Source organism: Echiichthys vipera, assembly GCF_963691815.1.
Source record: "Echiichthys vipera genome assembly, chromosome: 4".
Lineage (NCBI taxonomy): Eukaryota > Metazoa > Chordata > Actinopteri > Perciformes > Trachinidae > Echiichthys > Echiichthys vipera.
In genome coordinates, this window is record NC_139829.1 from 25,175,463 (window position 1) to 25,191,648 (window position 16,186).

Here is a 16,186-nt window from a genome sequence, read left to right on the forward strand (position 1 = left end):
TATTTTACTACCTAGACAAGTTAATTATCACTACACAGCAACTCATTGGCCTCTTGCCGTTTCATGTACAACTCCAGTGGTAAATGTACATAAAATGACTCAGTGTGCAAGAGTAGTAGTAGGCGATTTCGTTGTAATGCACCTTCCTGTTTTTCTTCTCTCCAGGTCAGCCAGATTTGCGCTACATTCGCGTGGAGACCTGCATGTTCATGGTGAAACTGCCCCAGTACACCTCTTTAGATGTGATGCTGGAGAAACTGCGATATGCCATCCACTACCGCGAGGACCCTCTCAGCGGCTAAGAAGACTTGACAACCCCCAAGTTCCCAAGCATATATACCTGCCCCTCCCCTCGCACACTCACACTCCTAGACCTTCCCCTGAGACAGACCACAGTTCTTTTTATGCTCTGCTGCTCCACCAAAACCACACGTTTCATTTTATTTCGGGTGGCTATTAAGGCTTTTGCATGTTTATCCCTGCTTTTGTTTTGTTTTTTATCACACTTGACAACAAATACTACATTTCACGATTGTGTTTGACGCATATTCTTGTGAAGAATTCAGGGAAGGTAATCTTACACTGTTAACAAGTGTCTGTTCTGGTTGCACTGAGTTTGTGGATGGCATTGAAGTGAAACAACTGTGACACAGTTTTTTGTTAGCCTTTTTTCCTTACCCCCTACCTTTAACAGAGAGGTGTAACGAGGTTCAGTCAAGTTCTTCAGTAATTCATGATTGCTGAACACTTTTTTGCGGTAACATTTTGAAGGCGTGGTCTCTGCAAAAGAGTTGCAGAACTTTGGCTGTGAAAGAAACAAACTGTTACTGTCCCAAAGCTTAACCTAGCTGCCTCCCTCTGTCTCCCCTCTGTGGGGGTGATGTTCGGAAACATGCCTTTGTTGTAGGAGCCTCTCTCCAGAGGGTGATGCTGGTTGTGTGTGAAGAGAAGAAAAAAACATAGTTTCCATGGAATTATCTGATGTTTGAGATGGAGGTATGACTACTACCAGGAAAAAAAGCAGTAATGTGTAATGCTGCCTTTTTTTTTGACCACGTCAGCTATGTGCAGGCAGAAGATGTGAACAAGTGCTGTACAGGATATTATGTAGTTTACTGCCTGTTTTGAAAAAAATATGAACTGCTAATGGAAAAACTAACTTATGCCTATATAAACTGAATACATCTTATCCAAGTCTCTGAAGAGAGGATATTTAAGTCATGTAAAAAGTCATATTAATCTATCAGTTTATGAAATTGCTCTTTGATTTTTTTTTCGAGTAGCTTTGGCGGCATGTTAGGTCAGGTAGATTGGACGAAAGGAGGGGCCTGCTGGTTCTGATGTGCTTGCATTTCAGGTTTGTGAAACCTGTGCTGGAGACGATGTTCTCATGAGCTGCTCTCCTACATTGTTTGTGTGCTACTGCTACTGAATGTGCAACAACCAACCCCTCGCTCCCCGACATACACAATCTACACACATACACTGGGGGAGGGGCGGCGAATTATCTTGAGTTCTGCCTTTTCATAGTTTTTCTTTATTGAAAGAAGAACAGCTGTTTTTTGTTGTTCATTTTACCCATAACCAAATGTTTAGCTGTGTAAAAATGTAATCGGAGAAAAAAAAAATTGTAAATAGACTGAAGTTATGTGTGATGGCAGTTTTTATTAATTGCTAATTCACTTCACCTTATATATTTTTTTTTTTTTTTTTTGGGTTTGCACTACTCTTCCAAGAAAAGATTCTAAAAATGAGCAAACTAGGCGATGTCTGTTGGATATCCGGTTTGTTGTGGTGTTATTTTTTATGAATTTTGGAAATACCAGTAATCTTATCACCTTTGTCTTGTACTCAGATGGATTCAACTTCTTCTACTCATGGTGAAACATGTTTTCTTGTGTGAGTAAAAAATCGCCATTTTACTTGGATAGAACTGAAAAAACACCACAGAATTGACATTTGATGCATTTTGGATTGTTGAATTGCTTGCAAGTTTTTGGTTTGGGCTCAGTTCTTTTGAAGGGTGATATACCGCTGCTAACAGGGGCGCTCTCTCCTCTACTTCCTCCTCCTCCGGGGCGGTAGATATAAGGTTTTAAAAAGGACATATCCATACAAAGAGGTGTTGCGATAAAACGTGTGCTGTACATTTACTTGATATTTATTACAATTATTTATGATTGCATTAACTTAACTTTTACTGTCTTACCTCTGCACATCAGAAACTTAACATATCTAAAATGGATTATACAGATGTAAAGAATCAGATGGCATTTGAGATTTCTGTGTCACAATAAAGAAATGTCTTCATGTACAAATGTCAGTCTTGCCTTATGTATTTTACATATTGACCCACTACATTTTTATTTTATTATTTTAGTTTTTTTCCTTTAAAGGTCCTATATTATGCTGTTTTCAGGTTCATTCTTGTGTTTTGGGTTTCTATTAGAACATGTTCTAATGTTCAAAAAATATTTGTCTTACTGGGTGAATATACCTGTATTCACTCCCTGTCTGAAGCGCTTTGTCGGCTCTGACTGGTGCACCAGTGACACTTCATAAATACAGTTGTGACATCACAACCGTACAGAAGTCCTGACTGCTCGTTTAAAGACACAGTTTCTGAATACGGGCTGTGTGCATTTGTGGATTGTTTTGATACTTTCGCAGTATACAGCATATTACCTTGACCTGCTTTATATCAAAATCTCACTTTTTACAATATGGGACCTTTAAGATATTCCTCATAAACATTCAGTGTGGTTAGGAAAAACATGTTTAGCAAATGGATGTTTTCCATTGCAAATACTTGACTGAACAGTGTTGACGTGGTGTAGCGGACATGCCTGTTACATGTGTGAGTATACAATGAGTGTAGGCCATGATTAATGAGGCCTGTGAAACATGTTTGTCTCCTTTAGAACATGCCTTTTATGTAAGGCCCTGCGACCAACTCTGGTTATGTCACTGCCACTGCCTGTAAACCAGACACCTTTTTTCTCAGCAGGACTGGGCCAGGCCAGTTCTAGCTGGATCTCCAGTCATGCTCGTCAGACTCGCGCTGTCCCTTCAGCTCCATTATACGCTATATTCAAAGGAGAACCATCCACAATGATAGAAGCACTGTTTCATCGGCAAAAATCTAATTGAATTGTATTAATTGATCAGATATTTCAATGTTGCACTGCAAAGTCGATAAGACCTATATAGCTCGCCCAAGCTGAGCTATATGTGGAGTACGAATGGTGTGTCAGGGAATAATTTAACGACAAAAAATACTATATGTTCAACTTTCCTCACATTTTAAAGAAAAAATTCAAACTTTTAATACCAGCTCCTCGAGGTAACCCCAGGAGGAACTTGAGGAATGTCTCCAGCATGTTGGCTGGTTGTATTCAAAGGAGCCGTCCCTCACAAACAGCTGTCCCCCCCCTCTTTGTGACATAAGTGACACCCTCCTACCCATTTTAATGATCTTTGGACCAATGAGTAGCTTGGAGAAGTGCCACATCCCTAACAATCCAGCCAATTAAACGCTGAGAAGTTCAGGGTATTCAAAAGGCGCGGAGACGTCCGCTGTGGTCATGCAACATGCGACTGACCCTTTGTCACTTTGAGGCCGCTTGACGTGCATACACTGCTCTGTATGGGAAAACAACTAATTCTAGTCTGTGTTGACGAAGCTCATGTTCTGTTTTGTTAAAAGTTGTTTTTCAAACTTTATGATTTACGCCTTTGATTCCTTAATAAGGGGTCCCAGCTGCTCAAGAATGCAGTTCTGTACGCATTGTGCCTGAGAAAGCACTCACTGAGGAGGGAGGAACTTAATTAGAAAGTAAGCCACTGAGACCAGAGCTATTAATGAATTGTTGTACAATGAATAGTTTCATGGTATCGGAGAGATAATGAAGCTGTAGCCCCAATAATAACTTCACATCAACTTTCAAACACCCAGAGGTTTCAGTCTATCAAAGGGCTTTGCACAGCCAATGAAAATACATCATGTAGACATACAAATCTTTATTTACTGAAGTACTTTGGATTTGTGTTTTAAAGAGAGCAATATATGAAGATTTCCAGGATGAGCTACTAATGTTTTTATAAATCAATTTGTCAGTGCTCTCTGGTTGGTAAACTATGCAATGGTGACATACTGCAATTTCTTTCAACATATGCACAATCCAATATATTTATGCTAATATCAGCCAGGCCTACTTATCACTTATTAGTATAAAAACATAGAAATCTCTACGGAAAATAGGAAGCATTCTTAAACCAGATGTCCATTCACATATGGTTTGGCTTGTTTGTTAAAGCTTATGTTGTGAGGAAGTGGTAAAATGTTGTGAGGAAGGGAAAAATAATTCTTCAGGCAGAATATTCAGAAATATAATTTATTCATTTTTAAATACATTTCAATATACAAAAAACATCCAAGCATGGCAAATACAAACACAACCTAAATGTGCCAGGTCTCTCCAGTCAAAAAACTACCTCTACTAGAACAGCATCGCAATTATTTTACAAGGTATATAAAAAATCCCTCTTTGTGCTCAGGAGAGTCTCACAGTCCGGAATGATTCGGTCTATGGAGCACATGAATAATGGGGTTTATGGACTGAGACCAGCTGATGGAAGAAGAGAGGGAAGGTCAGGAGGAGCCCCCTGTGTTAGATAATACCGAGCTGTTTTTTCAGCCTCCTGAGCTGCTCCATGCTGATGTTGTTGCCGCCGCACACCACAATGACCACCGGGCCAAGGCTCTGTGCCAGCTTGCCTTCATCCTGCAGCCTTTTGATAATGTTGCTGTACACAGCTGCCAGGGCGGCACCACAGGCCGGCTCCACCAGCACCTTCTCATCATCTTCAGAAAAGAGGTGATAACAGGAGAGAGATCAGTCTCAGCTTTTTAAAACTGTTGTATACACCTGTTAGGATGCAGGTTGTACTCACCTACAAAGCGTTCCACAGCTTTTACAGCCTCTTGGTCTGTGACTACTTCTGAGAAAACCGTGTGCTCGTTCACCAGTTTAAAGGTCTGTGCAGACACCCTAGTCAGGCCAAGTGTGGTTGCAACACTACAGAGCAAAAAGAAAGGTCAGTCTTTGAAACACAAACACACACATACACACACCCACAGAGGAAATGTCTGAGAAAAATGTGGGATAACATTATTATTTGAGTACAATATCGATGATTTGATATTACCTGGTAATTTCAGGTAAGGTGACAAGCACCCCAGCCTTCATTGCTGCATTGAGGCTATGTGCTCCCATGGTTTCCATGGCTACGATGGGCACGTCAGCCCAGTCCACACGACGCAGTCCCTCCACCACTCCATTCAGCAGGCCTCCGCCTCCCACTGACAACACTATCGCCCCTGGCTTCTCCTTTAGGTCTTGCTCCAGCTCTTTCACCAGAGATGTGTGGCCTTCCCTGCACACGTAAACAGAAACACAATGCTGTCAGTTTCCTAGAAATCCTACTTGATTTTAGTGTAAAAGGTGGAAAGAAACAGCCTGATTTTTTTCTCTCCTCCTAATCCTTGAATGCAAATGCCTTATAAAATGCTGCTGATATCACAAGCAGCCCTGTGATGTCAGTCATATATGGTCTGTGATGTGCGTTAGCGTTGCGATAAGATACTGTGTATCTGACATAACACTTCATCCAGCCCCTGCAACTGCTTCATGAATGACACGACGTGATAAGACAAGTACTATCACTATTACTATCAGTCACTTGCACATGTTAAACAATTTTCATTTCCTTGAGAGAAGAGTCAGTTTTATCACATCTCCCTCTCTTATCTCCTCACGAAAGACAGATTACAATGCAAGAATTTCTGCACAGAACAAAGTGATTCACATGCCGTCACAATCCCTGAAGCACAAACAGACAGACAGACGGAGATCTTCTCACCAGATGAGGGGATCATCGAAGGGAGAGATGAAGATCCAGCTGGGGTTGTTTGCCACAAGCTGCTGTCCGTATTCAATGCTTTCGTTTAGAGCCTGAAGGAGACGAGAAACACGTCATCCGAGGAATCATTTTGCATTCTCAGACTGTTCAAAATGTAATAATTGGGTGCACAAAACTGAATCCACTTTTGCTTAGTCTACGTGTATTCCTGTTTATGCTTAAAAACATAATATGATGGATGAAAACATTGCACTAAACACAACCCATGGAATTCACTCACCTTGCCGTGGATAACCACAGTGGCGCCCTCATCCTTCAGCCTCTCAACTGTTGGGTTTGGTGTAACACTTGGAACCACTATGGTTGCAGGTACCCCGAGCTGACGGGCTGAATAGGCTGCTGCCATACCAGCGTTTCCTCCTGTTTGGAGCAAAAGTGCAAAGGATTACAAACGCAAATATACCAACAGAGACCAAGACAAGTCTTCCTATCGATTTCCCTCCTTGAGTGCTCACCTGAGCAGCAGACAAACCGCTCACATCCTCGCTCTGCCCACTACAAGGGGGGGAAAAGCAACATTGCAGTCAAAAAAGGGTATAAACACGTTAGCTGACACACCTAAACTGGACTAAAATGGTGCAGTTGGATGATGATCTAAGCACCGCTGACCAGAAGAGGATTACTCACAGTTTTGCAGAGGTGTCCGATGCCCCGGATCTTAAAGGATCCTGTGGGCTGAGATGAGTCCAGCTTGAGATAAACAGAGGTCCCAGCTACTTTAGTCAGTGCAAGGCTCTGCCTCACTGGAGTGGCCACATGAAGATGTTGCTGCTGGGTTTTCATCTCTCTGTGGAAAGACAGACAAGCAGAGGGAGGGTTTCTCAAGAGACAAGGTCCAAATAATTCAGTTTTCTTATTTCTCAAAGATCCCCCCCCCCCCCCCCCCCCCAACAAAAATTAAAAGAAATCATCTTACCAGTGTCAGGTGGGTGGCAGGATAACAAGCTGTGTTGGATATAACTGATCCCAAACTTCCTTATTCTCTTGACTCGCATCATACGGGGATATATACCCACTCGTGCTGTGGGCTCGGCAAAGGAGGCCCACTTCGGACCAATCAGCGTTCGGCATCCTGCCCCCCTGCCCCTCCCAGTGACCGTGAGTAGTGATGATGAAGGAAAGTCCTCCCAATAAATTTCATCCCATATTCTTAGACTGATGTAAACTTGGGCCTTCAAACAATCTGGAGCGGCCACGCACTAAATGAGAGAGAAGAGAAATGGCTTCCCGCTGTGTGCTGTGTAAATAAGGGGGAATATTTGTGTGTTTATATTTTTGTTTTATGGCAGAACGTGTGCAGCAACTTGTTTTCCATAACAATCCATAACATTACATAATTTCACCCTCTTCTCACCTCCCTTTGTGACTCCCCCGTGACATTTTTACACGCTGTCCCTTGCATGTTCCCTCTCCCCTCTAAAGGAGTTGCACGCACCGCGGGCATTACCAAAAGAGTCGCTACTATTTTGGCCCTCATGCCCGACTACCAAAAGCGGGCTCCGTGTGGACGGTTCAAACCTGAATGATCCGGTGAGCTGCTGTCTGATCGTGACCGGAATGAAATGCTTTTAAAATGAGCTTTCTCCGTCTGTCAGAATGCAACTAAGTGCTAAGTAAACGCAATAATCTACAAATGACAGGTACTGTACTTTACTTGAGTTGCTTATTTCTATTCCCTGCAACTTTATACCTCTAGGGAAATATTTTAGGATATATATTTTTACCTAATAACATTCACAGCTATAAAAGATTAAGATTTGACATCAAAGATAAGGTTAATATTTTATAAAATGATATAAACTGTTTGTCTGACAGTAAATTAAATCGTTTAAATGAGCCATAACATACATTAAAATCCAGCAAACATGTTTATGTATCAGCAATAATAATGCAGTAATATTAAGATACCTTTGGGCTGCATAATGCGTAGCTCCCTTATGGCTATTAATTACACTTGAGTTCTTCTACCACCACTGTATGTAGGTCAGACTGTCAAATGAGACTGCTCATTATGTCAGGTGTGAGTGTGTTTGTGTGTGTGTGTGTGTGTGTGTGTGGGGGGGGGGGGGGGGGGGTCTACCCTAAACCAAAATAAACTACTTTGAATTCAAGCAGATTGATATAACTGGCTCTTTTTTCCTGAACCTTATATCGCTTTTGTAACACTGTCCTTGAATATGGTCACACCAAAAGAGCAAATCTGAGTTTCAGAGAACGACTGAGAGTGAAGAGCTGACAAAGATAGGCTGCCCAGATGACAGGCCTCGCTGTCATTGTGACGAAGGAGCTGCAGAGATAAAAAGAGATAAAACTTTGTGACACAATGTCAGTACTACTTGAGAATTCAAAATTCGAAAAAATGAATTGCCCTGATTTCCGAAGTCTGACAGAAAGAGAGACATTACCCCCTCATTCATGGGGGGATGAAAGAATTGCAAACATTGGCTGCTAAATGTCCCTTTCTGCCACTAAAAGGGAACCATGTAATTGTACATTCTGATCACAATCTAATTTAACTATATTACATGTATAGGGGGGCTTAAAATAAAATGCATAAGCACGTCTCAGTTTGGCATTTAAGGTGAATGCCCTTACATTATTACCAGTCATGACAGCAATGCTGGTATTGTTTTCACCTTGTGCGTGTGTGTGTGTGTGTGTGTGTGTGTGTGTGTGCGCGTGCGCGTGTGTCAGCACAGTAAAATGTGGCCCTGTTGGCCCTATTGTAGCAAGAATTACAGAGGCAGTTTTAAGTATTTTGCTACGTGTTTATTTGTCTGTCTGTGGACAGATTTCACCACGATAGCATTGCAACCTTGAAAGATAAAATGACAAAACTTTACATGTGTGTAGTTGAGATCAAAATAAAGGCCGAGTTCAAAGATGGGTGCCGCCCAAGCAAGGGCTCCGAAAGTAGCAGTGGCCATTTGCCCCATCACTTAGCTCCCCTAGCCTGGTTTTGCGTTATCTTATCTGCAAGTTATCTTTGCAACCAGTGTTACATGTTGCACTGGAATATGTCTTCACTAAGCAGTAAAAGTTGCAGTTTACATCCAAACTGTTCAATCTTACATAATATGTGTAGTGAAGACTATAAAGGAATATAATGAACAACATTAAGTGTATTTTTTTTTGGCAAAAAGTGGATGCTTCACACATATATTCTACCCAACACAGAGGGTTTATGCATTCACCACAGTTTCAAGATTAGTGTCGCTAATTCAGTATCCAACCAATTCTCTCCACTTCTGTTCTTGAGTTATGGCGATGAATCATGGACAGAAAGCCTTTTTGGACATTATGATGTCATAGAGAAGTTGACCCTTGTTATTTTGGATATAAAATGTCATCACTTCTTAATTTTTTTACATGTGTAAAATGTCATAATAAGTGTAGGATTTTTTTGTTATGGACAAAAACACATTTTGTGAGGTCACAGTGGCTTTTACCTTTGACCTTCAAATATAATCATCCTTGAGTCCAAATGGACATTTGTGCCAAATTTGAAGACAGAGAGTTACCGCATTCACAAAAATGGGACGGATAAACGGATGACCCAAATACATAAGGCCTCCTGCCAAGGATGTGGCCGGTACGGAGGCAAAAAAATCAAAAGGCAACACTCAAAAGCTGTAGCCTACTTTCGTGTTATTAATCTTGTTTTTTTTTATTGATAATTTTAAACCTAACACCAGGAGTCCAAAGCATTTCCTGTGCCACCCATTTTCAAAATTCTAGTTTTATTTCAATTATTCTGTGGGTGAGGACAATTATGCTTTGCTAAAGACAAACACTAAATAATACATACTAAATAAAACAGTCAAGCAAAAAAGCAAGATTTCTTTTCATTGTTCACAGCATTCCCCTCACAATGTGTACACATTGAGATGCACATTAAACTGCACTGGCATAAATGAATGCAACCCATCTTTAACACAATTAATCACACGTGTGCTTCCCCTGCCTGCTCTGACATGTCAAAATGTCTGTTGTGACAAAGGCTTATTATAAGACTTGAGTTACTTTTTCTCAGTTTGCAGCGTATTACATCACTACTGGGGTTAAGGCCAAAGGCTACTCTGTAAAGGTTTGTTACACCATCTGCTGGTAAAGAGCCGCACATACAAAAAAACTAAACAAAAGAAAAAACTGTACTGTAGTTGCATCAGTCTGCCTCATTTCCTGATTTTTATTTGACATATTTGCTTTTTTTTCTGCACGATCATATTGCAGCCTTAGTCTTTAGGGCTAGAAATAGATATTCATTTATACATAATGTCATATTTTGGGGGAAGTTGTATTCTTTATACATAAGAGACAGTTCAGCATGTGTGAATGACATATCTGCACACAGATCAGGGCCCCCCACCCTTTATCCTCCCATGACACCCCGCCAAAACATTCAGCCAAACTGAAACATATGAAACACTGTGACATTAAATACTACTGCTACTTTTCATGGCATTTTCTTAATTTATTGTGTACAACATGATATTGTACTTAACCGTGCAGCCAAGCTCAAGAAAACCTTGTTGTCATAAAAAAAACTAATAAATGAGCTAACAAGTCAATGGCAGTAGGATGAATTTAAAGTTAAGAGATGTTTACTAACAAAATGATGAAATATGCCTTGAAATATTTATGAAACTACACTTACGGATGAAATATATAAAGTAACATCATGTATTGCAAATTACACAGTGAGTGAAATACTTTTTCTTTAAGTGTCTGTAAGAGTAAAAGCTAGCAATACATTGGTACTCCCAAGGATTGGCTTTATTCTGCATACTTGGATGTGAAACAACAGTAACCTATGTTACACTTTAACTATGACTCCGAGGCTCTTAGTGGAGGAATTACAACCTTCTGACTTTGGCATGGTGGAAAAATTACGGACTATTGAAGATGGAAACTTTCCATGGGAGTTAATGGGAAATAATGTCATACGCAAATGGAAATAAACATTTTACCATATTATAAGCAGACATAATTCATTATATGTTAAATAAATCCAGTCATTTATCAAATAAATACCAGATGAAATATAGCACGTGGTGAGTTGGCTAGCTGCCAGCTTACAAATAGGGAAATGTAGGTTACTTTGAAAATTCAGTCTTCGGAGCCAGCATTGTGGGGTGTAAGCAAGCTCAGTGTTTGAAGTGAACAAATGTGGAAGTTGCTGTCTGAAATCCCTGATATGTCAGACTGCAAAGACAACCTAAGAGAGAAAGTCTCACAAACACCATGTGACATGTTGCCTGAACAGGGCAAGGATCTGTCTCTGCACACAGTGTCTCGTCGTTTAAGAAAAACTTGACTGAAAGCCCACTCTGCAGTGACCAAACTTCTCATCAGCAGAAAGAGTAAAATGGCGAGACTTGCCTTCGCTGAGGAGCATGTTGTGTGGACAGAGGAGAACTGGCACAGAGTGCACATCAGTGATAAGAGTACATTCAATTGATTTGGGTCTGATGGGAAACATTATGTTCGATGTAGGACTGGGGAAAGACTGAACCCAAAGTGTGTGAAGAAGTTAGTTAAATTTTGAGGAGGAAGTGTCATGGTTTGGGGGATGTTTTCTACAGGAGGGGTCAGGCCTCTTGTACAGCTACATGGCAGAGTGAATGCAAATGTTTATGTGAACCTCCTTCTGCAACATGCATTACCTTCACTGCAATTGTCTCCCAATCTGCCCGCAATTTTCAAGACAATCCCCCCGTCACACTGCAAAACAGGTTAAGCAGTTCCTTGAAGCTAAGAATATTGTAACAATGAAACTGCCAGCCCAGAGACCAGATATAGAGAATCATAGAGAATCTCTGGAAGTAAGTACAAAGTATTGTCTAAGAAACCCACAACAGTTACCGAACTGTGGTAGAAACTGCAAGAAGAATGGACCAAGATCAAACCAGAGCAGTGTGAGAAACTAGTGATCATTCAGTCATTCAAAGCTGTGGCCTCTACACTTCCTATTCATTTCTGAATCCTATAGCCCTAAGAAAACATTGTTTAAATCTTCTCTTCTGACACATTGGTTACGGTTCTCTAATTTTGCTCACTGTTGTTTCCACAAAATAAAGTTGTTTTTTTAATTTGCCTTGATTATTTAAAAAAAAACATGCTAGTACAGCAGTGGTAAAGCAACAGCGGATATTCTATCAAATTCTGAACAGTAAAAAAATAACAGTATTTCAGAATAAATCAAGTATTTATTAATTGTTCGCTATTGTTTTTACTTAATGATGACATAACACAAGACAATTTAAGAACGAAGTGTACTTAAATACACACCAAAAAAAAGAATGTAAAAAATAAATCAATGACTACAAAGTATATAAATACAAATAAATCAAATTGAAAGGCAGGCTATTTAATCACAGTTCTTTGAATACAAATATTGCGTTATATCTGCTGTATAAATACTTTTCTTACTATCAATAATTTGGATAGACTCAAAAATAATTCTGAAATTCACCTGACTGCTCATAATTACGGATTAACAACATGACTCGAACGCATCACTCAGCCCAGGTGGGGCCTAATGAGCGGGTGCCCCTCTTTCATCCTCACCCCTGCCCTTACATTCCCTATGAACGCACACGACCTGGAAGTTTGCTAACAGTTGCCTTGAACTCCACTTTATAAACGATATGTAACACGTCTAAAAAAGACAAACACAGCATAACCAGAGGCAGTTCTTCTCTGCTCCTGGCTCGGGCTCCCACAGACCTCCACACAGCCCCTCCGCACAGCAGCGCTCACAGCTCCGCTATGGCAACAAGGGGGAAAAAGACAAGGAAAAAAAGGAAAAGATTTGACAACATGGCGCACTTTCCTTGAGAAAAAGTTTCTCCTGGACGCCACACAGCTCGCTCTTCGTGGATTTTCCTCGCAGTTCATCGACACTCGGGCCACGGCGCAACGTGGACCTTTTGGCTCACTTTTGACCACCCTCTTGATGCACAAAGAGCCGAGAAAAGCGTCAGGAAGGAGGGTGATGGGATGAGAGCGATAACCCCGTCGCACAAACCCGAGCAGTCAGACAGGATGGAGAAGCAAGCGACTCTCAAAGAAAAGGTAAATAGATTCAAAGCGACACTTTCTACGCTGTCACGCGAGCTGCCATGTTTGTAGTCGGCACTTTTTTGCCCCCTTGAATAAAACTTTTGGACCTCGCGACCTGCACGGGAAATACCAAATGACCAGTCCTGCTAAGACCTCGTAAAAGACCTATATCGATTTTCCAGTCATGCATACTGTACTGTACTGTACTGCCCAGTGGATGTGTGGGCTCTCCTGACGCAGACAATAGCCGACAGGAATGTGATTTCAATGTAAATAGAAGATTACACAGACTGCTAAATACTGCTGTAATCCCTTATTAAATACAACTTGCACAGTGGCAGTGAGTTTGAGTGTCTTGTCATGAGTGAAATCCACGCAATTCCTCAACACAACTGTAAAAAAGGTGCCTTCCAGACTATTTTTCCCTGTGGAGAGTTGAGCTGATCCCTCTCTCTCTCTCTCTCTCCTTGTGATTAAGTTGCTAGTGTGTCCTCTGTATTGGTGTAGGCTCTCATTATCGCTCCCTCTCCACCCTTCCTGCCCAGTGCTGCCCACAAAGGCAGCCCCCAGTATGTTGTAGTAGCAGATGGGACAGCACTAAGAGTGGACCTCACCTCTGTAAAGTCACTCTAATCTGTTCCCTTCTCTCTGTTTTAAAATCAGCTGGTGAAGTGTTGGTTATGAAGGGAAAACCTGCATGATCCTCAGGCCCTGGAAGCACTTACAGTAGATATATATAATAGATGATTCTTCTGACAGTTCTCCAAGAGCCGTCCTTTGAATGTCAGCATGCAGACAGTGCTGTCGGTTGTGGTGTGGACATTACTCCCTCAGCCCGTTTGTGTATTTCTGAGTGTTGGGTTGCCCCCTCTGTAGGACCCACGGCAATAAACCCAGCAGTACACATTTGTTTTAAAGTGTCTGTACACACATCCAATTGGTTTAGCTCCCCTGCTGCAGCACAATTGACCTGTTATCAACCCATAGGTGTTGAATTGGCTATTAGAGGTACAGTATAAAACCCTGAATGCCTTAAAGTCCCGTCAAAGTAAAGCAGGAAGTCAATTCTTTCCATGTTGTCATGTGATAGAAAATACAATTTAACGTTTTAATCATGCAGAGAAGGACAAGAAAAGATAGACAAGCTGAAGGTCAAAGGGTGCAAGAAAGCTGCACTGTAACTTGATGTTGAATCTACTTGATACCCAAAGCCCTCATATTTGCTGCGTCTACTCCCCGGGCCTCTGGAAGTAATTACCAAGCCTGCCCTATCCCAGAATTCAGTCTGAGGAGGTGTGGTGAGAAAGAGGTATAATGGAAGCTGGCCCTAAAAACATGCAACCCGAGATGAATTGCATGATTCAGTGATACTCAGAAAACTGTTCCTGTTAAATGGATACTGCGCTCGTCTACTTAATCGATCAGACTGTATTGGTTTGATGCAGCTACAGTACGACTCGAGTCATTGTGATGACTGGTCTTACCTTCAAACGGTTTGCCAGCCAGTCGGTTCAGGACTGTAATGAGATGAATACGAATGGGAGCGATAATTCAATCCCACATTAATGCCGGCGGCCTTGCTCTAAGGCATGTGTTGTTGTCTTGGTGTGGTAGGAGATTTGTTAGCGCAGTGAAGATGTCTTTATTAGGTTTAACTTTACACTATTCTTGTGAGTCTAAACTGCAGAATAACAGGCGGTGAATATCAGAATTGTTATGGGCTGTATGTTTAAAATGAAAGGAAGTGAAAGATATAACCCTACCCTGCTAAAGACCTCTTTATTATGAATATGATGAGATTGTTCAATTCATTTAGCTTGAACAACAACTGAAAGGGAAACTATATTACATGTGCAATACAGGGTAAGTAACGACAGTCGTTGGAGTCACAGGAGGGCCATTTGTGAACAGTTGTTCTTTGAGATTAGATTGTTGAATCTCCTGGGAAGGGATGAAAGGGCAGCATTGTAAATAAGAGATAAGTGGTGTCTCAGACCTCCTCTTCTGTTTAGCGATGCCTTCTCTACTCCAACGACTGTCGTTAAGACTCAATAGATCACTAACGAAGTTGAAACCTACTTCCCACCAACGACTGTCGTTGGCACTTGGAGCACAAATAGTTCCAGTGACATCATCCGCCTTGTGAGAGGTTAAATACTTGGATCTCCGCACCAGTTAGTTGGACCAGTCCCAGCCTGGTCAGTTGCGTACACAAACTTTTCATAATCTATCACCTTAGCTGTGCTTGTTTCCACTTTTCTGCTGTATTAACTGCCATAACATATAAGTCATATTCACATTAGTATAGATATTATCTATAGCATCTCTGGAAATGTGTCTGTCTCCTTTTCTTCCTCCCCAACCGGTCAAGACAGATGTCCGTCCTCCACAGAGCTGGGTCTGTCTGACGTTCCTGCCTGTTATAGGGAAGGTTTTCGTTGCCACCGTACTCTACGGAGGAATTGTTGGGTCTATGTAAATCATAAATAAGTCATAGAGTGTGGTCTTTACCTACTCTGTAAAGTGTCCTGAGATAACTTTTGTTATGATTTGACACTATAAATAAATAAAATTGAATTGAATTGAATTGAACTGATGAAGCCTCTTGGATTAGAGGTGAAACTTCTTCCTAGACAAACAACCAAGTCCAGTTGCTTTTGACTAAAATTGCTTTTGGGCTATACAGGGTAATTTCAGACTTTGCTTGCAGAATTACAGTTCAACATAAATTGGATTATTTTGGAAACTTTGTTTTCAATTTTAGGTCATAAATCAATATACCCCCAAAAGATAGATTGATTGTTCAGTTAGTCTCAAATTATTATTACATTTATATTTTAGAATGGGATTTCCAGTGAACTTTATACGCTGACAGTTTCAGGGTGCTTATCTACATCTTTTTCACACAGACACTGACACTGACCATAACAGGAAAGGCATAGGTGGAACAAATAAACCTAAAAATGGCTCAGTCCAGTGAGTTCAGTGTCCCAAAAAGCCATAACTCTGAGCCAGCATGCGCAATACTAGGGTCCTGGAGGTGGCCAAATGATATCAAATTCATCCAGTTGTTTTTCTTGCTATCACATGTCAAAGTGTGTGCCACGAAAAAGGTCTGTGGGACTGTATATGTTTTTTG

The 16,186-nt window shown here is 41.1% G+C and overlaps 3 protein-coding genes across 3 annotated transcripts in view; 2 read left to right on the plus strand and 1 right to left on the minus strand.

Annotated features, from left to right (window-relative positions):
- hectd4 (HECT domain E3 ubiquitin protein ligase 4) overlaps window positions 1-2,303 on the plus strand; it is a 40,039-nt gene extending 37,736 nt beyond the window's left edge. Inside the window, exon 76 of the mRNA XM_083912262.1 lies at window positions 166-2,303. Within this exon, the coding sequence (XP_083768388.1) occupies window positions 166-302 (137 nt within the window). The 3' untranslated portion in view covers window positions 303-2,303. The remainder of the gene's footprint in view (window positions 1-165) is intronic.
- Window positions 2,304-4,670: 2,367 nt separating this feature from the next.
- On the minus strand, window positions 4,671-6,765 carry LOC310945998 (L-serine dehydratase/L-threonine deaminase-like; the record flags this gene model as incomplete). Its single annotated transcript, XM_083912266.1, has 7 exons — window positions 4,671-4,864; window positions 4,954-5,078; window positions 5,209-5,436; window positions 5,923-6,014; window positions 6,203-6,342; window positions 6,438-6,477; window positions 6,610-6,765. 7 exons carry the CDS (start codon window positions 6,763-6,765, stop codon window positions 4,671-4,673), a joined length of 975 nt encoding a protein of 324 aa, XP_083768392.1.
- Window positions 6,766-13,029: 6,264 nt separating this feature from the next.
- The window catches only part of LOC310946001 (tetratricopeptide repeat protein 28-like), a gene marked incomplete at its 5' end in the record, with an annotated part of 172,383 nt that continues 169,226 nt past the window's right edge, over window positions 13,030-16,186 (plus strand). The window contains one exon of the mRNA XM_083912269.1: window positions 13,030-13,059. Within this exon, the coding sequence (XP_083768395.1) occupies window positions 13,030-13,059 (30 nt within the window). The remainder of the gene's footprint in view (window positions 13,060-16,186) is intronic.